The following is a 26,440-nucleotide window of genomic DNA, read 5'->3' as shown; positions in this document are numbered from 1 at the left end:
AATGTGTGTTACTAACTGGGAGACACAGCTGGGGCTAATTTCAGTGCTACTGAAAAATATCAGTGTCTCCCTTAAGGGAGAGAGCACTGCTTTTCAGAAACAAATCGAAAGACACAATAGAACCTGGTGGGGAGCCAAGAGAGAGGACACATCCAGATGCGGAGATGCCCACAGCCTTCGGTTAGGGATTTTGAAGCTGCAAAAGGTACAGTTGGGAAGTAGGTTCTATATGCCCTGGAAAACTGGGATGCTTTACAGATGATTAGCAATATATTTTTCTGGGGTTGGTCTAATGTCTCAGGACAGGAAATGAAAGCCCTAAGTATTAAGGGGTAGATTTTAAAAAACTGCGCCCACCTGTACTTTTGTTCTCGCAACCAGCACAAACAAAAGTACGCCGGATTTCAATAGATACGCACGCAGCTGCGCGTAACTGTTAAAATCCGGGGTTTCTCATTGCCTTGGAATTGAATTACTAGGCAGAAAAAATGTGCCTATTTGCTTAATAGAAACTAGCTCAAAGGCCAGTAAGTTCTTAAAGATAGTAGTAACTTTTCTTTCATGGCACATGTATCGTGGGTGCGATGTATTTGGTAGTCAGATGCGCAGAGTTGTGTGAGACTGATAGTGTCATCTTTTTTTATCCAAGACTCAGTACGGATGGCACAGAATGTGAAGCTTGAATTCTTATATTAAGGGGCAGATTTTCAAAGGGGTACGCGCGTACTCCCCCGAAAACCTGCCCCAACCTCCCCCTGGGTGCGCGTCGAGCCTATGTTGAATAGGCTCGGCGGCGCGCACAAGCCCCGGGATGCGCGTAAGTCCCGGGGCTTTCCTGGGGGTGAGTATGTCAGGGGCATGTCGCAGCGGCGCATCATCTGGGGGCGGGGCCATGGGCATGGTTCCAGCCTGGGGGCATTTTGGGGGCGTGGCTGAGGCCTCCAAAACCGCTCCTGGGCCGGGGAATCGCGCACCGGCCAGCCGGCCGACGTGCGTAACTTTTCTAACAAAGGTGGGGGGGAGTTTAGATAGGGATTGGGGGGGGGGGGGGGGTCAGGTAGGGGAAGGAAGGGGAAGGTGCGGGGGGTGGAAGGAAAGTTCCCTCCGAGGGCTCCAATTTCGGAGCAGCCTCGGAGGGAACGGAGGCAGGCTTCACGGCTTGGCGCGCCCAGGCTGCCGATTTTATGCAGCCTTGCGCGCGCTGACCCCGGATTTTAAAGGATACACGCAGCTACGGCGTATTTTTGTTTGTGCCTGGTGCGCGAACAAAAGTACGCGTGGGCATAGTTTTTAAAAATCTACCCCTAAGTCAGCATGGGATGGGATTTTCTGTTTGCAGGACATGATTTGAGAAGGTCAAGTTGCAAGAGAGAAGAAGTGATTTGTTTAGGTTGGGTGGATATCTTGGGCTGAAGGAGGAAAGAGAGAAGATGTTTTACATGGGTTTGTTTGGGTGGCTAGGATTTCTCCTACCCAGATCAACTGTAAAGGTTGGATGGACTTGCTGAAGCATATTATGAAATGATATATTGTGGTCTTCAAGCCCTCTCTTTTTATTTAGCGATTAGGCACCTGGGGGTAGTAGAGAAAGCTTTTTAATTATTATTTATGGGTTTAGTTCTCATATAGGCTACAATTGGATGGTTTCCCTATTTGAGGGGACAGCATGATTCAAATATAAGCTGGTTTTGCTGATAGGGGTAAGACACATTCAGGACCTTAAAAAGTGGTTCCTTGATTGGAGGCTAAAGATATTCTTGAATATTTGATTGCTCCCAGGAAGTAAGATTTTGATTGTAAATATTGCTACCCTTAACATAAGGCATGGGGGTAATCTGCAAGGAGCGACAGTTACTACCCTTAACAGAATCATGGAGGTAACCTGCATGGAGCGGCAGTTACTACCATAAGAAACTTGCTGGGCAGACTGGATGAACCATTTGGTCTTTTTCTGCTATCCTTACTATGTTTATTGGAAAATAGAATTCTCAATGGTAAAGTGAGAGGAGGTCTATTTATTTAAAAAAAGTATATCCTGTTCGGAGTGGGTCACAGAGTACATATTCATAAAATTTAAACTGGAACAAAAACATAAAAAACAAAAAATCAAAATGGCATTATGCAGAGCTTCAACTAATTTTTTTTTTAATTTACTATTTATTAATTTTTTTCCAATGATAATAACATACATTGAATGGAAAAAAATATAGCATAATACAGAAATCTTTAAATTCTCACTCATAATTATAAACACACATTTTTATGCCCATTACTAGCCCTCAAATGGTGGGAGATCCATCACAAGGGGACGACTTTTCTTTTACAAAGAAATAATAAACAAATCTAAGCGCTACAAAGAGGGACAATATTACTACATAGAACGGTCTGGTTCCTAATAAGAGGTCAACAAACAATCACCATTTTAAACTTTAACATCTGCCATTTCAACATGTTAATCATTAAGAAATTGTTTTAAATGGGAGGGCAAAAAAAAGGTATATGTAACATCTCTTATTTTCACAATACATTTGCAAGGAAATTTAATAAAGAATTGCGCTCCTATTTTCAAAGCCCTGGGCTTTAATTCCAAAAACTCTTTTCTTTTAAGTTGTGTTTCCCAAGCCAAGTCCGGAAAAACCTGAACTCTAAGCCCAAGAAACGGTTCCCACTGGCTACGGAAATATGCTTTTAAAACCCAGTCTCTGTCCAAGTCAAGAAGGAAAGTTATAATCAAAGTTGCAGATTGTGATATTTCCTCTGAAGAAGTTTCAAGAATCTCCGTCAGATTTAAGTTTATAGGGGAGAGCTGTTGCACATCAGTATTTCCACTAGATATTTGTTTTCTTACAGGCAAGTAATATATCCTTGAAATAGGTGGTAAAATTTCTTTTGCTATCTTCAAATTATCCACTGCGTATTGTTTCCATAATTCAGTTGGTGGTATTGTCAACTTCTTAGGAACTTTATTAATCTGAGATTTTTCCCTCTTTGCTGATTTTCTAGGTTTTCTAATTTTATTAGCAAATACAAATTGTCTTTTGCCATTTCTTGATATTGATTTTTCAAATGATCTACATCAGTTCTAACAGCTTTCATTTCCTTTTTTGTTTCCATTTGCTTTTCTTTAATTTTCTTGAATGTTTCCCTGAACAGAAAAGCTTTAAATAGTTTCTTAAATCTCACCTTGTTAGATGATAGCCTGGTTTGCATACTCTGGCCTAGATTTATCAAATTTAGATGTGTCTTCACAGGAGACGTCCCACTATCACGACGGGTGTATAGCTGCAATAGTGGGGCCCCTCCCCCGAATACATGTTGCGGCTCCATGGCGTGTTCTTTTGTGTTGTTCCAAACACTGCTACTCAAAAGAACACGGCGAGCGGCCACAATCTCATAGGACATCCATCATCTTAAAAGGCCACTGGCTGCCCAAATAATTACCCACACCCAAACGGGGAAGTTGAGCGAGGGTCATCCCCATTTCAACTCGGGGCCGCCATTGAACTGGGGATCAGTCCCGACTCCCCAAAAATAAAAATTATGGGGTAGATTTTAAAAGGTGCGTGCATGCGCCCCTGTGCTTGTGGTGTATGGCGCTCGTACAAGGACACAATCATTTTATAACATGTGTGTGTCGGTGCGGGCATGTTATAAAATGCAATGTCCATGTGCACATGTGCAGGCGGCCCGCGACATGCGCGTGCGCACGGGGGGGGGGGGGGGGTGGTATTTTTTAATTTACGTACGGCGACGCGATTTCGATTCTTCCCAGTTCCCTTCCTGTTCACTCCAATAAAGGAGCGTACTGGTAGGGAACTTCCCTAACCCTATCCTTCCTCCCTCTTCCCCTCTCCTCCCCAACCCCTAACCCTATCCTAACTATTCCCACATTTTTTATTGTAATACATACTGCTCCTCTGCTGTCCCGGCCCGCAGCTTTTAAAATTGGCACGTATGGGTACAGTAAGCGCATGGTGGTAGCCCCTCCCCCCCCCCCCCCCCGTCTCTTGATGGAGCAATCTCTCCTCCCCCAACCTCCCCTCCACCTTCTCGGTCGGCCTCAATAAAATATTACCATAGAATTGCCTAGTAATGACCTTCTTTGCATGCATTTGCATCATTCATGTATTCAAATTGCATGCAAAGAAAGTCATTGTAATAGGGGAGGGTATCTGAGTGGGGGACATACAAAATATCACGTTCAGCATGCAGTATCTCTGCGATAGTGCACTGTCATGGAGATATCACGAGATATACGCATGTAAGACCCATTTAATGCGCTTTGGGGTCCTAATGGAAAACGATAAATGTCCCTGTTAGTCAATTATATAAGGATTTTCAAAGTGAATTTATGCATGTAAGTTTGCCTTGAAAATCCTCGATAAAGTTTGTGCACAATGTACACGCAAAGTTTACCACTATGTGGTCTGTTTGAAAATTACCATTCCCTTATGGCCCGACATCCCCGTCCCCGCATGTTCAACCGAGATGTGTCTTCCATGGAAACTATTAAACTCTGTAAGTGGAAGAAACTATAAGAACTAAAGCAAGCTGGATGGTATAAATATATTTATTTAAAAATCATTAGCACAATTTAAATTCCAAAATGATTTCTGAAGTGAATTCCTCAGATTTTTGACAATGCACATTAAAACAGAAATAACATTTATTATAAAAAAAAAAGTATTCAGTTGAGATTGGCAAATTTCTGCTTGTGAAGCTTGCTTACATTTGAGGCAAGGAGTATCTAACATTTTGAGGTCAATCTTCAAAAATCCTTAAAACGGATAACCTATCTGACTAAAGTTAGCCGAATAAATTATCTGGGATATTCAGTGGGATAAACGTCCTGCAAAAGAAAGATGACTGAAGTTATCCAGCTACCTATGGCTGGATAACTTTAAACCTAACTGGCTATGTCTGAATATAACCAATTAACTTTAAAGTTAGCCGGCTATAGGCAACTGGATAACTTCAGTTAAATTCTGCCAACAGAATTTAAAAAAATAAAGAAATAAAACCTTTCAGGATGAGATGTCCATACCTCCCACCTGAGTATTCAGCAAGTCTGGGCCAGCACCCTCCAAGCAAGTCTGGGCCAGCACCCTCCAAGCCTCCTAAAATGTTTAGAAATGGTGGAGAATGAAAGACCCAAAAAGGTGAGCTAGCACCCCCCCCCCCCCCCAACCCTACAGTGGTTTAATCAATACTCAGATAGATTGCCACCTTCTTCTCCCTCTCCAAGCCAAACTCAACCCTTCTGTTCCTGTAAAGCACCCTGTAATTGACTGCGGCTCCTGAGGCCACAATACAAGCATGCTGAACGGGGGTGAAACACTTTAACCCTGCTCATGTGGCTGGCTAGAGTTCGCCGAACAACTCAAATCAACTAACCCTAAATATTGAGGTTAACCAGATATGTTAACTGGCTAACTCATCCCTGTCCTGGAACGCCTCTGAAACACCCGTAAGTTATCTGGCTTCATTTTATCTTGATAATGATTTGTCAGGATACATTTTAGCTGGATATGTGCCAGTGATATTCAAAAGTTGACATTTATCTAGATCACGTAAAAGTTAACTGGATAAATGCTTCTGTAAGTATGATACTCCAGATTTCCTTACCTTTTTAGTTTATAAAAAGTTAATACAGTGAACATTAGTGCTTTCGAAACAGTCTGAAGTTAGAGCATTAGAACAAAAGGTATCCAGACACTTGAGCAGCTTTCCCACACTGTATTAGTCCCACAAGTGTACTACCACAAACAAAAGACCAATGTTTCTGTTAACCTGCCTTGGGAACCACTGACACTCTTCTCTCTGCCCTGGTGCCACTCCTGCAGTTTCACAGGAGCTGCCAACTCCATGCAATTCAAATTGTGAAATGGATGGAGCAGTACCAGTCAGAGAGAAAGGTGGTGGCGGTTCCGCCAGCAGTTTAGCAGAAACAGCATCTGTGACTCAGACTCCACAGCCACACAGTTCTTGGCCTCTCTACATAGATAATGCCAGATACTTATAGTTAGACGCCTTCCTTTTAAATATTTATGGATCCAAATCATATGACATGATATCTGGTAATTATGTTTATGCATATGGGGTAACTCACAATTCAGTATATTTGAGGTGATTTTATCATACAAATGTATAATTCAAGAAAATATCTTACCGACTTGCTATAGATTTAGCCTTAAACCGTCCTGAATTTCTTTTGATGATGTCATTCACATCTGTAATGAGTTAGTTAAGTATAATTTAAGAAATATGTGAGTTTAAAAGAGCAACTCTAAAGGCAGCTTCCATCTTGAATATCTTTCTAACATGTTCTGAAATCCGCTTTCCTGTATTCATGTTTTCTACTTGCTCTGACCTCCCAGAATTTGTAAAACGCGAGGCTATGATGGAAGCTACTTTATGTTGAAAGGATTCTATACAGTACTTTGGCTCTGTTCCCATAAAAACGAGTCAACCCAGAACTAAACAGGACAACTCAGTTTTCTGATTTTCCATTTCGGGAGGAAAATGTATAACGTGACTGGTGGCTCGCAATCATGAGGCTGGAGTGGCAGGAGGTCCCATACAGCTGTGGGGAAGAAATAAAGCGAGTAAAATGTTACCAAATAAAGAGAACTGCAGAGAAACAAGGATACACATACTCTTTACTCCTCACCAGTTTTCCAGCGGTTTTTAGCAGACATTAGTCTGTGCCCGCCGGGTGTCCCTTTGGAAGATAAGCTACAGTTTCTCCTGTCAACAGGGGCCACCAAACAAGCAGCACTTAGGTGTTGGTTAGAAAAAGAAGTATCTTTAAATCATCCTTTCTGAAATGATATCTAAATATCTCTTGGAAGCTATCATCCACAACAAAATCACTATAGCCAGGCGAGGCTCCCTCTTGTTTTAAGAAAAAAAAAGAGTGATGAGCACAGTAGCATTTTTGCTAAATTTCACAGACAATGGTATGAAATCAATCAGCAGTACAGTGCTAGCAAACTGCTATTTCGATGTTTGCTGCCTGAAAACACATCATCATGAGCTGCCTGTTACACAAACTGAACAGCAATATTATAGTTTGCTTAAGAAAAAATGAAGTAACTCGTTTGCCTGCTTTTTTTTTTTTTTTTAAATCAAATTGAAATAATGCAACTACGCTTTGAAGGCACCCTTTTTTTGGAGAGTACTTGGAGAACATATAATTCTTTTTTAAACAGAGACACTGAACAGAACAATAAACCACTACCACACTGTGTTCTCTGCCTATGACTGTATCAGACAATCTACCAGTAACTCCATGATGTCATGAGCAAGAAAAAACACGACTTCTTGCTGTTCCACTCTGCTGTAACAAAGGGGCCTACATACTAACGGATTTCTCCTATTTTGGTCTTGATTCACTAAGCTTTTTTCTTATAGATACAAAATGGAAAAAAAAGCTGTTTTGAATCAGGCCCTTTGAGGTCAATATTCAGAGGCATTTAGCTGGATAACTCATAAGTTATCAGCTAAATGCCAACTTTTGAATATTGGGCACTTAGCTGACTAAATTATAGATGGATAACATCCATTTAAAATTTGGCTGTATAAAGTAGGGGCATTCCAGGGATGTTCTAGGGCGGTGTTAAGCTTATACATAGAGAGTGCAATATATAAATCAATTCCTCTTATACCTTTCATCAATTCAAACAGTAGAAAATCTTCAGTGATGTCAACATTGCAGTTTGCGCCTCCTACTGTGTATGTAAAACTGCTCCCCCAAACCTACCCCATCCCCAAACCCCCACTCCAAGTTAAAAGTGCCCTCTCTTACAGTGGTATAAATAGTAAAGTGACTTATTGCTCTGTCTCTCAACAGCATGTGTGATAAAAAACCTTATTTGTAGTGGATTAATCCACTGCGCGAAGTCAAAATTAGCGCAGGTGCGATTAAAATTACCGTATTTTTCGCTCCATAAGACGCACTTTTTTTCCCCCAAAGGTGGGGGGAAAATGTATGTGCGTCTTATGGAGCGAATATAAAAAAAAAACCAAACAAAAATCTAACAAACACCCCCCCCCCCCGACTCCCCCAAGACCTGCCGACTTAATTTCCTACAACCCCCCCCCCCCCAAGACCTGACAAATTAATTTCCTGCAACCCCCCAAGACCTGCCAAACGTCCCTGGTGGTCCAGCGGGGGTCCGGGAATGATCTCCTGGGCGTGGGCCGTCGGCTGCCAGTAAACAAAATGGCGCCGACGGCCCTATGCTCTCACTATGTCACTGAGACCGACCGCTGCTATTGGTCGGTCTCAGTGACATAGTGAGGGCATAGGGCCGTCGGCGCCATTTTGTTTACTGGCAGCCGACGGCCCTATGCCCTCACTATGTCACTGAGACCGATCGCTGCTATTGGTCGGTCTCAGTGACATAGTGAGAGCATAGGGCCGTCGGCTGCCAGTAAACAAAATGGCGCCGACGGCCCTATGCCCTCACTATGTCACTGAGACCGACCAATAGCAGCGGTCGGTCTCAGTGACATAGTGAGGGCATAGGGCCGTCGGCGCCATTTTGTTTACTGGCAGCCGACGGCTCACGCCCAGGAGATCGTTCCCGGACCGCTCCTGGACCCCCGCTGGACCACCAGGGACGTTTGGCAGGTCTTGGGGGGGTCAGGAGGGTGGGGGGTTGCAGGAAATTAATTCGGCAGGTCTTGGGGGGGGTCAGGAGGGTGGGGGGTTGCAGGAAATTAATTCGGCAGGTCTTGGGGGGGTCAGGGGGGTGGAGGTTGTTAATTTAAAGGGTTGGGATGGGGGGGGGGGGTTTGGGGGTTCCCACAGAAAGAAAAATTTTCTGATCTGGGGAGTGGACCGAAATGGCCCTCCCCAGACCCAAAAACAAAATGGGGAGAAAAAAAAAAAACTATGCACTCCCCTAATTTGCTCCATAAGACGCCCAGACGCAGAGCCGGTTTAGCACAATTTTTTTTTTTTTAAATTTTCCCCCTCTGAATCCTAGGTGCGTCTTATGGTCAGGTGCGTCTTATGGAGCGAAAAATACGGTATTGCACCTTATGGAAATTTCCTATGCAATGCGGGAGCAGGGAAATTGGCCTGGCCACACCCCTTTTTTATCGCGGGCACTATTTCTGCTATAAATATAGCATTTTGATAAGTCTAGGGGTCATTTTGTGCCGTAGTCCTACATTTAGCCAGATAACTTCATCTTGCTATGTTTAAGAGAGCTGGCTATATTCAATAATGTGGATATACCACTGAATATCCCTCCAAAGTAAGCCAAATAAATCTAATTGGCTAACTTTGCAATTCACTCAATGAATGAATATCACAACTCTTTGTGTATATGAGAAAAATGTTTAATATATAAGGCCCCGAGAAGCCAATGTATTAAAATGCACTGAATTTTGCAAAGTCTGCTTCATGCACAATAATGACAACTTGTGCTCCTGAGTTGGGTTTAATGTACAAGTTTCCCTTTTTATATGCTAAGTGGACTTTGTGAATTTTGTTTAGCTTTGCATGCTTAAGATTACACTTTTGAAATTTTGTGCAAATTCAAAGTTAATGAGCTGCTGTGATGAAAAAAATCATGCAAAGCAGCTCAGTAACTATGTTCAGAGTGCTAAAATATGTGCGAAAAGGCCTTTGTAGGCCAGTTTTACCATCCAATGAGGTATGCTTATCTTTTTCCTTTAAGCTGTCTGTAGAAAACTTGAGTGTGTAAATTTTCTACCCAGTTTTATTTCTTAAGAGGCCTGGTAGAAAACGTAGGTGCAGAAAATCTCAATTCTGTGTGAAATTCAGCATAACTTAGTACATCAGACTGCAGGACAGTAACTTTTAAACAGGCACGCGGGTGCACATGTACGCATGTTTGCTGGTTTGAGTCCAGAGACGCGTTTATTTTACAACATACGCATGTATATGCACACATGTTATGAAATAGCCTGGATGCCTGTACATGTGTGCACAATTTTAAATGGACGCGTGCATGTGCGAGCAAATGCCACGCATACCATGTAAGTGGGGGAATTCTAGAAGGGAAGTGCTGACACCATTCGCCATTTTCCCAGTTCGTTCTCAGTTCACCCAGTTAAGGGACAGGACTTCCAAATCCCTTTTGTTTTAATCCCTAAACGCCATCCATAGCAGAAGTAAATTTACACGGCAGGGGACTCCGGCGCGCAAGGACGCATAAGTATTTACGCGCACATTTCTTGGCCAGGACCCGACACACCACGCCCTGCCTAGACCACGCTCATGCTCCGCCCCTTTTGTGAATCTTTTCACTTGAACTCGCAGCGGGAGATACACGTGTCCAGCTTATAAAAATCTGCTCAGTGTGCCCTGGCCCAACTTGTGCCCATATCTCCCTGTTTTGGCAAACTCAGGGCTTTTGAAATTTGCTTTTAAGTGTTTAATAAATATTTCTTTGCTGTTTTATAACCAACAGTCATGCTGTTACCATTAAGGCCTTAGTAAGCCCTTAGAAAGCCGAGCATAGTTTAGTGAAAGGGGAGAGGATACCATTCAAATTAAGCCCTCCCTTTGTGGGAGCTGGAATGGCTACCCCTGAAAGGCTTTATAGCAGCTCTCTTCTGAGAGTCTGTGAGCAGTCCTTTATGGTGTTTGAAGAATTAGGAATTAGGTAATGAAGCTTAATCTGTTTTGTGATTTTTCAAGCCCAGTCAGAGGAAGCAGGCTAATTCGGCCTGGGGAGCTTGACCGGGGTCTGGAGGGTTTTCCTTCCAGTCTACTCACTAGCTGGTTGGGATATCCCTCTGGGTTGTTTTGGGGTTTAAGATTTTAAGGGGTAGGAGCCTATGCACCACTTGGGCCCAGTGCATGGGGAACCCTGTATCTGGGACTGTGCAGGTTAGGGAAGACTTGCCGCAAGGACAGGGGTGACAGTGACGTGCTGCAGGGAGGAACTCCAGAATAAGGACTTAGAGTTGTAAGATCCGGGGAGGAAGATTGTTTTGGCTGCCCCTTCCTTCCTGCATTGGAGCAGGGTAAGTCACCTGCATCCAGGGATCCCTCCCATTGGGGATCCAGGGGAGAGTCTGAGTCTGTGAGAAGATCTCGGTGAGTACAAGAACTATTAAGGACACCCATCTGGAGTCTTCACCCCCTGGGGAGAGAGAGAGATTTGGACTCTCTGTGCAGAGACATTTTTACCAGTTTGGAAGGAGTCTCTTGTCCAACTAAGGGATACCCTGCCCACCTGAGAACTCTAATTATCCAAGCCCTGGAGGCTAGACCTTTTTTTGACCCTGGTATAAGATATTCAGGTACGAACTTAGATTGTAAGCCCTCTGGGGATAGAGAAATACCTACAGTTCCTGAATGTAAACTGATGTGATATCTCAGATCGATTGTCGGTATATAAAAATAATAAATAAATAAAATAAATATTCCTGCACAGACAGAAGGAAAGGACTGTAAAGAAAACAAGGAAGCCTATGGTGCTGAAACCATATTTATTGTCCCATTAATAAACAGTAAAGACTTTAATTTGGACCCTATCAGATTGAGTCCAGCGTGGTGATATGGCACTCGCTGCACTCAGTGAAGAAAATGCCCCTCTCCCAGGGATATCTCAAAGGGAAGAAGCCATTCCAAGCACCTACGCTCTGAATGTTACGTTCGCCGGTCTCAGCCCTCTGCGACCGGCCTCGCGTATTTACCTGCGCTGTGGAGCGGCTCAGGCGGGCCCCGGAATGTTGGTGGCGGGGAGAGCCACTGTCAATGCAGCTCCTCCTCTCGGGATCCCTGCCAGGCAGTCATAGCCAGTTTCTCTGGCGCTCCTCCCTCCCAGTGCATGGCCATGCACTGCCTCGGGCTCCTCTCTCTCTCTCTCCACTCACCCTAGGCACAAGCGCATGCTGCCTTCAGAGATTTAAAGGGACCGCGGTGGGAAATTGCCTCGGCCCCTCCCTCCAGTTTTCAGCTCCTTTCCTATTTAAGGCATGGTCTGCCACGACCTCTGCCTGGATAACAGATTTCGAGATTCACCGCCTGCCACGACCACTGCCTGGATATCCGATTATGAGATTTGCCACCTGCCTCGACCCCAGCCCAAACACCAACCACGAGATTCGCCGCCAGCATCTACCCTTGCTAGAATTCCGACCCTCATAGGTATCCAGATCCCACACCTGGCTCCAGCCAGCGTCACCACTCCACAGGGACTTTCAGAGCCTCCCATCTAAGTCCAGCCGGCCCTGGTACTCAAGGGCTCAATCTGAGGGGAACGTGGGCTGGTAGTGGTGAAGCTCCAGTGGGGTCTCTGCTCCTCTCTGGCCTCGCCTGCCGATGATGGGGACCTATGGGGCCTGTCTCCACAGGTGGCGCCAACTCCCCCTTGGCCCAGGGGTCCAGGACCCGAACAGTAACACTGAAAGTAAATCTTTCCCCCCATAATAGGATCCACACCCTGGGGAAGGAGTCTATGAGTAGAGCTAGTCAGATGTCCCTGCCCCAAAGAACTATAAATATTAGAGATGTGAATCGGAACCGGAATCTGTTCGGATTCTGGTTCCGATTCACATGTGGGGTTTTTTTATCGGGCCCGATCGCGGTTTTGTTTATCGGCTGCTAAAAATATGTATGAGATAATATAGACAAACACTGAAGGTTCCATCAGCTTCCTGATGCTTTGGTGGTTGGTCAGAGTGAAGGAAGGCTACATCAAATGCCAAACGCTTTAGTAAACAGCCAAATTGACTGACCTGTTGGATATTAGAAAGTCTGTAATCAAGTGGGCCTTGCTCGTGAGTTGCTTCTATAATAGATTCCGATGTAGCCAAAAGCTCTGGACCTGGTTTCATGCCTGCAAGGTTTCATTCCAAGGAGAATCTTAGCTGGTGGACATGGATATATTGTGTTAGCGGCTTAGATGGATAACTATGGGCTGGGTATCGACCTCCCTGCTTTTTCGTCCCCATAGACACAGAATAGGACTTTAATATCTGGAGGATTGTTCTAAAAAACTCAGTGAGTCAATTGATATTGTTGCATCCGTCGCACTCAAAGGGCTTCGTCCCATATGCCTCACCTCAATATTCGCTTTCTCCACCAGCCTCGGGAAAATGGCGACCACCACGTCTGCTTGCCTCTCTCTCCGGCTTCCCTGGAACGGCTATGGCAAAGCTTTCTGCCATGATTCACCTGAGGGCCTCCTAGGGTGCGCGCTACCCATGTCTTTATTCCAACATGGGCACGGACCTCGGGGGCGTCCCCCTCGAGTGACGTCACATTATCCAGGTATTTAAGTTGCCCATTTGCTGACTGACTGAGTTAGCAAGGATTGGATTAATCCGGTCTAAACTGCTCTGCCGCTTCTCGCTGCTGCTGGAAGCTCTCTTTACTCTCCGGGGTTTTACTAACTTGGGTACCCGCTCCTCGGGGGCCCTATGCTTCTTTCCAGGTGCCTATCCAATACCCAGGTACTTGCTCCTTGAGGGCTTGAGCTGTTTACCTTGGTGCCTGCTACTATTACTTCTACCTGCTGGGAACTCCACCATTACAGCTACAAGAGTGTGAGTAATTTAACATCTACCAGTCTGTCTCACCTACAGCTCCTCACTGAAAATCTGCATCGGAGCTCCCTATACCACCATTGTGGGACGGGTCTCCTCAGCCGAGGACCCCAGACTGCTGCTGCAGGAATCTACTCACTACTGCCACCTCTGGTGAACTCTACAAGCTGTACAATAAAGATTATCTCTGTGTTTGTGCATCTGAGTCTAGCCTGGTCCTGCAGTTCCCTGCAGGGCTCCTCCCCATAGGAGTGGCCATCACTGCAGCACCTAAGAATCCACCAAACACCTCAAAACCATAACAGATATATGACTAATCATCTAAAGCATATTAATATTCTATGGGAAGTAATACATTAACCACACACAGAGGGCAATTTCTAACTCCGTGGCTTGGAAGACAATTTTGAAAGGGATACTTTTCATGGAGTTTCCCTTAGGAAATCTCACGGTGGTCCGCTGCCACGGGGATTCTTTACCTTGTGTGAGAACATAAGAACTTGCCATACTGGGTCAGACCACAGTGGCCAAACCAGGCTACAAGAACCTGGCACGTACCTAAAAACTAAAAAGATCCCATGCTACTGATGCCAGTAATAGCAGAAGCTATTCCCTAAGTCAAATTGATTAATAGCAGTTAAGGGGCTTCTCCTCCAAGAATTTATCTAAACCTTTTTTAAACCCAGCTACACTAATTGCACTAACCACATCCTCTGGCAATAAATTCCAGAGCTTAATTGTGCGTTGAGTGAAAAAGAATTTTCTCCAATTACTTTTAAATGTGCTACTTGCTTACTTCATGGAGTGCCCCCTGGTCCTTCTATTGTCTGAAAGAGTAAATAACTGTTTCACATTTGCCCATTCTAGATCTCTCATGATTTTAAAGACCTCTATCATATCCTCCCTCAGCCTTCTCTTCTCTAAGATGAACAGCCATAACCTCTTCAGCCTTTCCTCATAGGGGAGCTGTTCCATTCCCTTTATCATTTTGATTTCCCTTCTCTGTACCTTCTCCAGTGCAACTATATCTTTTTTGAGATGCGGTGACCAGAACTATACACAGTACTCAAGGTGTGGTCTCACCATGGAGCAATACAGAGGCATTATGACATTTTCCGTTTTATTCACCATTCCGTTCTAATAATTCCTAACATTCATTTGCTTTATTGACTACTCCAGCACACTGACTGACAATTTCAATGTATTATCCACTATGATGCCTAGATCTTTTTCCTGGAAGGTAATTCCTAATATGTAACCTAACATCGTGTAAGTACTGCATGGGTTATTTTTCCCTATATGCAACACCTTGCACTTGTCCACATTAAATTTCATCTACCATTTGGATGCTCAATCTTCCAGTCTTGCAAGGTCCTCCTGCAATTTATCACAATCCGCTTGTGATTTAACTACTCTGAATAATTTTGTATCATCTGCAAATTTGATAACCTCACTCGTTGTATTCCTTTCCAGATCATTTATAAATATATTGAAAAGCACCGGTCCAATTACAGATCCCTGAGGCAATCCACTGTTTACCCTTTTCCATTGATAAAATTGACCATTTAATCCTACTCTCTGGTTCCTGTCTTTTAACCAGTTTGTAATCCATGAAAGGACATCGCCTCCTATCCCATGACTTTTTAGTTTTCTTAGAAGCCTCTCATGAGGGACTTTGTCAAACGCCTTCTGAAAATCCAAATACACTACATCTACCGGTTCACCTTTATCCACATGTTTATTAACCCCTTCAAAAAAATGAAGCAGATTGTGAGGCAAGACTTCCCTTGGGTAAATCCATGTTGACTGTGTTCCATTAAACCACAGTTTACCCTGGTTTTGAGTCCACTCCTCAGGAGAAGGAAAAGAGCTTCTCTTCACACCATGGCCTTGGGCCTCTCCCCTTGAGGGGAAGAGCCAGGCTGGATTATAAGAAAATATCAGCCCAGTGGATTTTTTTCAAAATATGCCCCAGGTTATATGCCCGACACCACTGTGCACATGTTTCAACAACTTCTAAAAGCATGCCAAGCCAACACATGAGAGGTACATCATGTGACTTGGAGCCAAAATATCTCTAACACAAATTTCACATTTTTTCTAAATAACTATGAACAACACACCTTAGACCAGGGATGAGCAATCTGAAGTACTGTGCCCCTTCCATCCAGTCAACTGGTTGGCCCCATGCCCACCACAAATCTGATTAAAACAGTAAATGACAGCAGAAAAAGACCTAAGTGGCCCATCCAGTCCACTCAGCAAATTTTTAAAATGTTTGTTTATTTTATTTCTTTTAAGGTAATTACTGCTGCTCTGTGCAAGTTACCTCTTTTCTTCATATCCATCCTTTAGCTCTGTGTTTATCCCACAGCCTTTTGAACTTCATTACCTTTTTTGTCTTCACTACCTCTTCCAAGGAAGGCATTCTATGCATCCATAATCTTTTTCCTAATACTATTCCTATCCTCTCAGAGTTTCATATCATGACTCCTACCTCTACAGATTTCTTTCCATCGGATAAGGTTTTATTCTTGTGCATCATTAATGCCTTGCAGGAATTTAAAGGTCTGCATAGTATCGTCCCTATCTCTCCGATCCTCCAGGGTATACATATTTAGGTCCGTCACTCTCATTTCATATGGCTTTTGATGCAGACCCCCTCACTATTTTGGTTGCCTTTCTCTGGCTGCTTCCATTCTGTCTCTATCTCCTTTGAGATATGGTCTCTCTCCTGCATATATATATATATCCTGGATTCCTGACCTGTTGTTAAAGTTTGAATGTACGAAGGATGGGTAATAAACACTTTAAAATAAATAAATAAACAAATAATTAAATAATAATAAATACGTCTCTTGCCAACTAATCAGCTCTTGAACAAGTTGCCAAGTGATGAGGCTACCACAGTGCCAACCATTTGCTCAAACACACATTCTGCTGTTCTGCTGCTGCTCATGTGCTCACTTAGGAGGTAATTTTTAAAGGAGTTACACATGTAAATGTAACATACTATTGTAGCAATTTTTAAAAGCCCATTTATGCACTTACAGTACTCTTATGGGTCTTGGACCTATTGATAATTCAATGGCATATATTTTTGTAATTTTCAAAAGCCCACTTATACTAGGGTTGCCAACTTTTTCACAGATCACGACTGGACACTTGAGTATGCTGGGGGTGGGGGTGGGGATGTGGAGAGGAATCACAAGGGGGCGTGTTTGTTCCCCCTCATTTGCATTAATTTCAGATCATCCACCTTGATCTCATGGTATCAGGACTATTGTAACATGCATTGTTTGTGGGACTGGCCCTCAGAAAGCCATGAATAAATTAAATTACTATTACAAAATGCAAACTTCCCAGACAAAATCAGGATGAACTGCCAGCACTCAAACAGTAACAACCTTACTCATAAAAAGGCAACATTGCAAGTATTACACCAGACCCTAAAACACCAATACACTTTCTATTATGGAAAAAGAACAAACCAAAATACAATAGATTCCTACACAGAAGCTACATGCTAGCATGCTAGCTATCTCATCTCATTCACACATGTAGCGTCAGACACTTGCCAAAAATAGAATAAAGAGACCATAGTATAAATAAAAACTATGACAAGAACTGAACTGGAAATGCAACTCTACATGCAGTGCAATAATGGAAAAACAGAAACATCACAATTTCTCATAAAATAGCTAATAAAGAAATATAAAACATCAATTTTAATAGTAAAACCATATTAATAAATAGAATCAATAATTCAAAACATCTGATGAACAGAAACTCTAATATTTAAAAGTTCATTTAAACTTAAAAACTTTATAAAATTTCCCAATTTATAATATTTAAAAACAGGAAACTAATCAAATAACACTCAATATTTAAGGATTTAAAAACCTCCAACTCTCTATACCTGGAAACTTTTGATTTTCGGTCATTCTGAGATTGTCATGGATTATTGGAGAGTGGAGGGAAGCGAGAGAGATGCATAAACTTTCTTCTCTCATACACACATTCTCTCTCTCTCAATGGATACACTCCCACACAGACTTGCTCTATCACAGTTGGTCACCCTACCCCTCACAGGCTCCCTCTGTCCTTCTCTCAAACACATACCCTTACACAGGCTCCCTCTCTCTCGCACATACACACATGCACCCTCAGATAGGCTCCATCTCTTTCTGGCAAACACACTCACTCAGGCCCCTTCTCGCTTTTGCACACTCGTACATACCTGCACATAGGCTCTCTATCTCACTCATACTCACCCCTTCACATGGGTTCCCTCTCACACACAAACACACACTCTCACTCAGGCACAAAGGCTCTAAATCACAAACATTCATACACACACACACTCCTGTCACTGTGCCTGTCATTCGACGCATGCATACACACACTCAGAGGCCGCATTGAGGTCATTAGCTGCTTACTGCTCCTCGGCTGCAGCCCACTGGTACCTTTGTCTTCAGCCATGAGCGGGATGGGCTCCGCTCATGGCCCACTGAGGCCTCCTTCCCTTACCTGGAAACTTTTGATTTCCAGTTACCCTGAGATTGTCATACATTAGTAGAGAAGAGGGAGAGAGCACACTTTATCCTCTCTCATATACACAAAGGGGCGGATTTTAAAAGGCGCGCGAATAGCCTACTTTTGTTTGCGCTCCAGGCGCAAACAAAAGTACGCTGGATTTTAGTAGATACGCGCGGAGCCGCGCGTATCTGCTAAAAACCTGGATCGGCGCGCGCAAGGCTATGGATTTTGTATAGCCGGCGCGCGCCGAGCCGCGCAGCCTACCCCCATTCCCTCCAAGGCCGCTCCGAAATCGAAGCGGCCTCGGAGGGAACTTTCCTTTGCCCTCCCCTCACCTTCCCCTCCCTTCCCCTACCTAACCCACCCACCCGGCCCTGTCTAAAACCCCCCCTTACCTTTGTCGGGGATTTACGCCTCCCTCTGGGAGGCGTAAATCCCCGCGCGCGAGCGGGCCTCCTGCGCGCCGGGCCGCGACCTGGGGGCGGGTACGGAGGGCGCGGCCACGCCCCCGGACCGCCCCGGGCCGTAGCCACGCCCCCGTACCCGCCCCCAAAATGCTGCCGACACGCCCCCGAAACGCCGCGACGACCGGGCCCGCCCCCGACACGCCCCCCTCGGAGAACCCCGGGACTTATGCGAGTCCCGGGGCTCTGCGCGCGCCGGGAGGCCTATGTAAAATAGGCTTCCCGGCGCGCAGGGCCCTGCTCGCGTAAATCCGCCCGGTTTTGGGCGGATTTACGCGAGCAGGGCTCTGAAAATCTGCCCCAAACTCCCTAACATACGTATTCATTCTCTCTCTCACACATTGACTCTCATGCACACTCCTCCTCTCTCACACACACAAAAACACACTGCCTGTCTCCCTACTCCCTCACACACATGCCCAGGCTCTCTTCCCCCTCCCTACCAACACACACACATGCTCTCTTCTCCCTTCCCACCCACAGGCTGTCTTCTTCCTCCCCACCTACCCACACACAGATTCTCACATTCACAAGCTCTCCCTCCCCCTCACAGACACAGGCATTTTCACACTCACTGGCTCTCCTCTCCAGACACACACACTACTTCTCCCACCCACACACTCACTGGCTCTCCCTCACATAACCACACACCCACAGACTCTCACATAGTCAGACTCTCTCTCCCTCATATACATAGCTCTTGCAGACTTACTGACTCTCCCTCATATACACACACACGCTGCTCTCCCCTCACCCCACCTCAACAGGCTCTCTCAAATTCTAAGGCTCCTCTGCCATAGGCAAGAAGGAAGATGCTGAAGGCCCCACCCCCTTCTCTGCTCATACATTTGCCCAACAGGGTTTGGATATCCTACAGGCTCTCTACTACTTCCCTGCTGGCTGCTGCACCTGGTGGGAACCCATCTTCTTCGACCAGGAGGGCCTGGGTTCCCAGCCGGTTTGCTGCTCTCAAGGCACTTCCTCCTTTCTGTCTGGGCTGTGAAGGTTGGCGCAGCACAAGTCTTCAGCCACAAACGCGATGGACTCCATTCGCGGCCCACTGGGGCTTCCTCCGTCTTTAGCCATGAACGGGATGGGATCTGTTTGCAGCCCACTGGGGCTTCCTCTGTCTTCAAAGCCGCCAAAAACAAGTAAGCAGGAAGCTGATTGGTGCTACGCAATCACAGCTGATTGGAAGGTAGTCAGAGATAAACCACCCTTTGCTCAACCGGGCTTTACAGTGTCCAGTCACCATTTGTAACTGGACACTGTACAAAAGGCTGCAAAACTGGGCTGCCTGGTCCAAAACTAGGCAATCGGTCACCCTAACTTACACGCAAAAGCCGCATTTACATGTATAACACTCAATTTTAAGCATGTAAATCCTTTTGAAAATTACCTTGGTAGTGAGTGCCCCTTGTATCTTCAACCTGCAGCACCCCCTCCCTTTCCCACCCCTTCTCGGCACCCCCACTCTCCAGGAGACTCACTGGTTCCACAGCCAGCTGCCCCTCTCAGAGCTCAGCCCAGCCACCTCAGACAGAACCCTCACTAATAATGCACAAGCATTTTCTCCTGGATCATCCCCTGTAGCTTGCCTCCGATTCTCCATCCTCTTCCTCCTGCTACTCCAATGCCGTCTCATTGACTGTGTGCTACACAGTCTGTTGATTTTACAGTTATGGGTGTGGGCTTGGCGATGAGAAAGACATGAGTAAACTGAATTAGAATTACAATATAGTACACTTTCCATACCAAAACAGCACTAAGTGCCAGTACTTAAATTTTAACAACCTTACCTAGAAAAGAAAAGGGAATACTACAAATATTACACCAAGCCCTAAAACATCAATGTACCTCCTATTAGGGAAACAGAGGAATTTAGATTGCTACTAATCCCTACAAAAACTGCAGGCTAGCAGAATCCCTCACAATGCAGAACACAAACAGACCTTCACTAAAAACAGAATAAAGAAACCATAAAGTATAAATAGAAACATGCAGACAAAAATGAACTGGAATCCACAACAACCAGTCTCTATATGCAATGCAACAATGGAAAAACAGAAATCACGTCTCATAAAACAACAATTATAAAATCAAGCGGTATAATGCATCAATCATAATAGAAAAAAAACATTCTAATAACAAGAGTCCATATTTCAAAACAGTTAATAAACAGAATATCCAATAATTGCAATTTCATAGAAAATGTTTCAAAAATTCCCAAACACCAATAAAATATTTCAAAACAGTAGACACAAACACCCAACAATTAAAACAAATAACGATTAAAAAAAAACCCCTACTCTTACATCAAAATAAATAAATAAATAAATATCTCAGAACTTTTGATTCTAAAAACAACCTTATACTTTAGAACAATACTTAGGACAATACTTAGGACTTTAGAGCAATCCTTCAGGCAATAGTTTTCTCAAAGATAGATTATTGCAGTTCCAGCTTACTGGGTCTCCCTTCCTCCTATACCAAACCGCTTCAAATGGTACAAAATGCGGCAGCACGAATATTAACAAACACCAGGAGGGGAGATCACATCTCCCCAATCCTAAAAAGCCTTCATTGGCTGCCAATTCACTTCAGAATCCTCTACAAATCTATCACCTTTATTTACAAAATCATCCATCAACATACTACAATCGACCTGCAAATACCTCTCCTCTTACACAACTCTTCAAGACCTACCAGAGACGCATACAGAGGATCACTCCAGGTACCTCCAACCAAAGCCACTAGACATATTACCTTGAGGGATCAGGCCCTCTCTACAGCCGGTCCCCCTTTATGGAATTCCATCCCCCCCGATCTCAGACAGGAGCCCTGCCTCCCAACCTTCAGGAAGAGACTTAAGACTTGGCTGTTTAAACAAGCTTTCCCGGACTCCAACTAATGTCCCAAAACTTCAAGATCCATAACACAGCCAGCTCAATTTTCAGTTCGCTGTAAATATTTTTACTGCTATTAACCTTTTCTTTATTTCCCTCCTCTCCCAGTTTAAACATCCTTGTTTTTTGTAACTGCTTTCTTCCGCACTATAGTTCCTGTTTGTATTTTTATGCACCCCTGTTTAACTGTAAACCAGCATGATGTGATTTTATCATGAATGCCGGTATATAAAAACCTTAAATAAATAAATAAATGGTCAGGTTAAAGCATGTGCACAGACTTTTTTCTCTCGCTCTCATACACACACAATTAACACATACACATTTCCTCACATACTCACTGATACACACATGTTATTAATTTAAATTTGATCATGTTATGATCACTGTTGCCAAGTGGCCCCACCACTGTTACCTCTCTCACCAAAGCCTGTGTTCCACTAAGAATTAAATCTAAAATAGCTCCCTCTCTTGTTGGTTCCTGAACCAATTGCTCCATGAAGCAGTCATTTATTACATCCAGGAACTTTATGTCTCTAGCAAGTCCTGATGTTACATTTACCCAGTCAATTTACCCAACGTCATCAGCGCTGGAGCGCAAAATGAGCAACACCAACAGGCAAAAAAGAAAAGAAACCCACCCACCATCAACCGCCTGCAGCCCCGGTAAGAAAGGGGGAAGAAAGAGAAAAAGGCAGGAGCCTTTTAAAAAAAACAACAACAGAGAGACTGCGGGAGGCCCGTGATCAGGAGCCCTGCCCCCCAACCCAACGTCATCAGCGCCGGAGCGCAAAACGAGCGACACCAACAGGCGTCATGCGCCGCACACCAAAGGGGCACTCCCCTTTGTGCACCCCTTCATGCAAACCGCAGTGCTTGCAGTACTCAATCTCTTGATATCTCTTGATAACTCCTGAACGAACAAAGAATGGCAAACCATCAACCCCCCAAAGACCATAAGATCAACAGAAATGACCCAAACACTTACAACAACAACTGGAGAGACAGAGAAACGAAAACAAAAATAAAACTCAAACATCAACTCTCAACCATTATGCACAACAACAAATCTCTCAGCAGCTACTTAACAGTTTCCTTCCTACTCTTTAATGCTCAATCTATAATTAAAAAAATACCAATTGTCAATGACCTTCTCCATGATGAAAAACCAGATTTCATAGCCATCACAGAAACATGGGCAAAAAACACTGATACAGTACTAATTAACCAAATCAATAACTCTACCTACAGAACTTTTTCAATTCCCAGACCTAAAAAGAAAGGTGGAGGCCTTATGCTAATCATCAAAAAAAACTTTCAGATGAAATTTATCCCAACAAGCAATTGCTCTCCAATGGAAATTGCACTATTTAATTCTCCACATCTACAAATTTGTCTGGTATACTACCCCCCTAATACTCTAGATAAAAACTGCTCATCACTTATTGAATTTTTCCTGACCAAAATATCAATCAACAAACCCATAATTATTCTTGGTGACTTCACCCTACACATAGACACTTCCCCCCACTCCCCTGCCTGCACCTCAATCATTGACGCACTATCATCACTGGGTCTCAGTCAAATTATCAATGGCCCAACACACAAAGCAGGTCATACACTAGACCTAGTCTTCATCAACACTAACATTTGGTCAAACCACCAAACTAAGATAACAAAAATACCATGGTCAGACCACTCTATCATCCACGCAAACTTATATTCAAATTGTAAACAACAAGAAAAAGCACAACTAAATCCTTCTCATACCGTCCACCTTTTTGCATTGAAACTCTTCAAGCAAATCTACAAACTGAACTAACTAACATAGACATGTCAAACACTAAAAATGCAACATCATCCTGGATTACCATAACTAGAACTGTAGCAGACAAGATAAATCCCATGATAAAGAAAACTATAAAAGAAACAAAAAATCAGAACCTTTGATACAATGAAAATATCAGAGCAGCCAAATGGAAACTCAGAAAAAAAGAGAAATATGGAGAAACATCAAAACAATCACACTACTAAACGCATATATATCTCAACTAGCTGAATACAAAAAAACTCATCCATAAAACAAAAAAAAGACTTCTACACTAACAAAATAAACAAATACCAACAAAACCCTAAGATGCTCTTCAACATAGTAAAAAGCCTAACCAAATCATCTTACGATGATCAGCCACAATCAACATCAAAGAGGCATGGTCATTGTTAAAAAATACCATCCTAGAAGCACAGTCCAGATGTATTCCACACATTAAGAAAGGTGGAAAAAAGGCAAAACGATTACCGGCATGGTTAAAAGGGGAGGTGAAAGAAGCTATTCTAGCCAAAAGATCTTCATTCAAAAATTGGAAGAAGGATCCAACAGAAGAAAATAGGATAAAGCATAAACATTGGCAAGTTAAATGTAAAACATTGATAAGACAGGCTAAGAGAGAATTTGAAAAGAAGTTGGCAGTAGAGGCAAAAACTCACAGTAAAAACTTTTTAAAATATATCCAAAGCAGAAAGCCTGTGAGGGAGTCAGTTGGACCGTTAGATGATCGAGGGGTTAAAGGGGCACTTAGAGAAGATAAGGCCATCGCGGAAAGATTAAACGATTTCTTTGCTTCGGTGTTTACTGAAGAGGATGTTGGGGAGGTACCCGTAATGGAGAAGGTTTTCATGGGTAAAGATTCAGATGGACTGAATCAAATCACGGTGAACCTAGAAGATGTGGTAGGCCTGATTGACAAACTAAAGAGTAGTAAATCACCTGGACCGGATGGTATACACCCCAGAGTTCTGAAGGAACTAAAAAATGAAATTTCAGACCTATTAGTAAAAATTTGTAACTTATCACTAAAATCATCCATTGTACCTGAAGACTGGAGGATAGCAAATGTAACCCCAATATTTAAAAAGGGCTCCAGGGGTGATCCGGGAAACTACAGACCGGTTAGCCTCACTTCAGTGCCAGGAAAAATAGTGGAAAGTGTTCTAAACATCACAATCATAGAACATATAGAAAGACATGGTTTAATGGAACAAAGTCAGCATGGCTTTACCCAAGGCAAGTCTTGCCTCACAAATCTGCTTCACTTTTTTGAAGGAGTTAATAAACATGTGGATAAAGGTGAACCGGTAGATATAGTATACTTGGATTTTCAGAAGGCGTTTGACAAAGTTCCTCATGAGAGGCTTCTAGGAAAAGTAAAAAGTCATGGGATAGGTGGCGATGTCCTTTCGTGGATTGCAAACTGGCTAAAAGACAGGAAACAGAGAGTTGGATTAAATGGACAATTTTCTCAGTGGAAGGGAGTGGACAGTGGAGTGCCTCAGGGATCTGTATTGGGACCCTTACTTTTCAATACATTTATAAATGATCTGGAAAGAAATACGACGAGTGAGATAATCAAATTTGCAGATGACACAAAATTGTTCAGAGTAGTTAAAGCACAAGCAGATTGTGATAAATTGCAGGAAGACCTTGTGAGGCTGGAAAATTGGGCGTCCAAATGGCAGATGAAATTTAATGTGGATAAGTGCAAGGTAATGCATATAGGGAAAAATAACCCATGCTATAATTACACAATGTTAGGTTCCATATTAGGTGCTACAACCCAAGAAAGAGATCTAGGTGTCATAGTGGATAACACATTGAAATCGTCGGTTCAGTGTGCTGCGGCAGTCAAAAAAGCAAACAGAATGTTGGGAATTATTACAAAGGGAATGGTGAATAAAACGGAAAATGTCATAATGCCTCTGTATCGCTCCATGGTGAGACCACACCTTGAATACTGTGTACAGTTCTGGTCGCCGCATCTCAAAAAAGATATAATTGCGATGGAGAAGGTACAGAGAAGGGCTACCAAAATGATAAGGGGAATGGAACAGCTTCCCTACGAGGAAAGACTAAAGAGGTTAGGACTTTTCAGCTTGGAGAAGAGACGACTGAGGGGGGATATGATAGAGGTGTTTAAAATCATGAGAGGTCTAGAACGGGTAGATGTGAATCGGTTATTTACTCTTTCGGATAGTAGAAAGACTAGGGGGCACTCCATGAAGTTAGCATGGGGCACATTTAAAACTAATCGGAGAAAGTTCTTTTTTACTCAACGCACAATTAAACTCTGGAATTTGTTACCAGGGGATGTGGTCAGTGCAGTTAGTATAGCTGTGTTTAAAAAAGGATTGGATAAGTTCTTGGAGGAGAAGTCCATTACCTGCTATTAAGTTCACTTAGAGAATAGCCACTGCCATTAGCAACAGTAACATGGAATAGACTTAGTTTTTGGGTACTTGCCAGGTTCTTATGACCTGGATTGGCCACTGTTGGAAACAGGATGCTGGGCTTGATGGACCCTTGGTCTGACCCAGTATGGCATTTTCTTATGTTATGTTCTTAGTAACGACTTCGCAGACTTTTTTAATGAAAAAATCAAAATCCTCATAAAGAACAACCTGAAAAATGACTCACAAGACCAGAAAATACCAAACATTCAAACAAAAAGCTGGCCCAACTTTGAGACAGCATCTTCTTTAAAAGTCCAAATGATCATTAAAAAAATGAACCCAGCCAAACACCCTATTGATGCCATTCCATTACAACGATAAAAAAATCTCGAACAACCAATAACTAAGATGATAACTGAAATCGTGAACCTCTCCCTCACGGAAGGAAACTACCCAGAATGCCTAAAATCGGCAATCATCAAACCCATTTTGAAAAAGAATAATCTTGATCCTGAAAACCCAATGAACTACCGACCCATATCAAACCTCCCATTCATTGCTAAAATCATTGAAAACGTTGTGCACACACGACTCACTGACCACCTAGAAGAAAACAACATCCTGCTACCCGCTCAATTTGGCTTCAGAAAACAACTGAACACGGAAACGCTTCTACTAGCAATGAACGACTTCGTACTCAAAGGTTTTGAAAAAGGCCACAGCTACCTTCTAATCCTACTCGACCTTTCTGCAGCTTTTGATACAGTA

General features: G+C 43.4%; 1 protein-coding gene across 1 annotated transcript in view; it reads right to left on the bottom strand.

Annotated features, from left to right (window-relative positions):
• Positions 1–26,440, bottom strand: part of CAMKMT (calmodulin-lysine N-methyltransferase) — a 785,377-nt gene that overhangs the window by 126,297 nt on the left and 632,640 nt on the right. Inside the window, 1 exon segment of the mRNA XM_029593342.1 lies at positions 6,170–6,230. Within this exon segment, the coding sequence (XP_029449202.1) occupies positions 6,170–6,230 (61 nt within the window).

Source organism: Rhinatrema bivittatum, chromosome 3 (assembly GCF_901001135.1).
Source record: "Rhinatrema bivittatum chromosome 3, aRhiBiv1.1, whole genome shotgun sequence".
NCBI lineage: Eukaryota > Metazoa > Chordata > Amphibia > Gymnophiona > Rhinatrematidae > Rhinatrema > Rhinatrema bivittatum.
The sequence above is the reverse complement of the archived record's forward strand: the minus strand, read 5'-3'. Positions and strand labels throughout refer to the sequence as shown.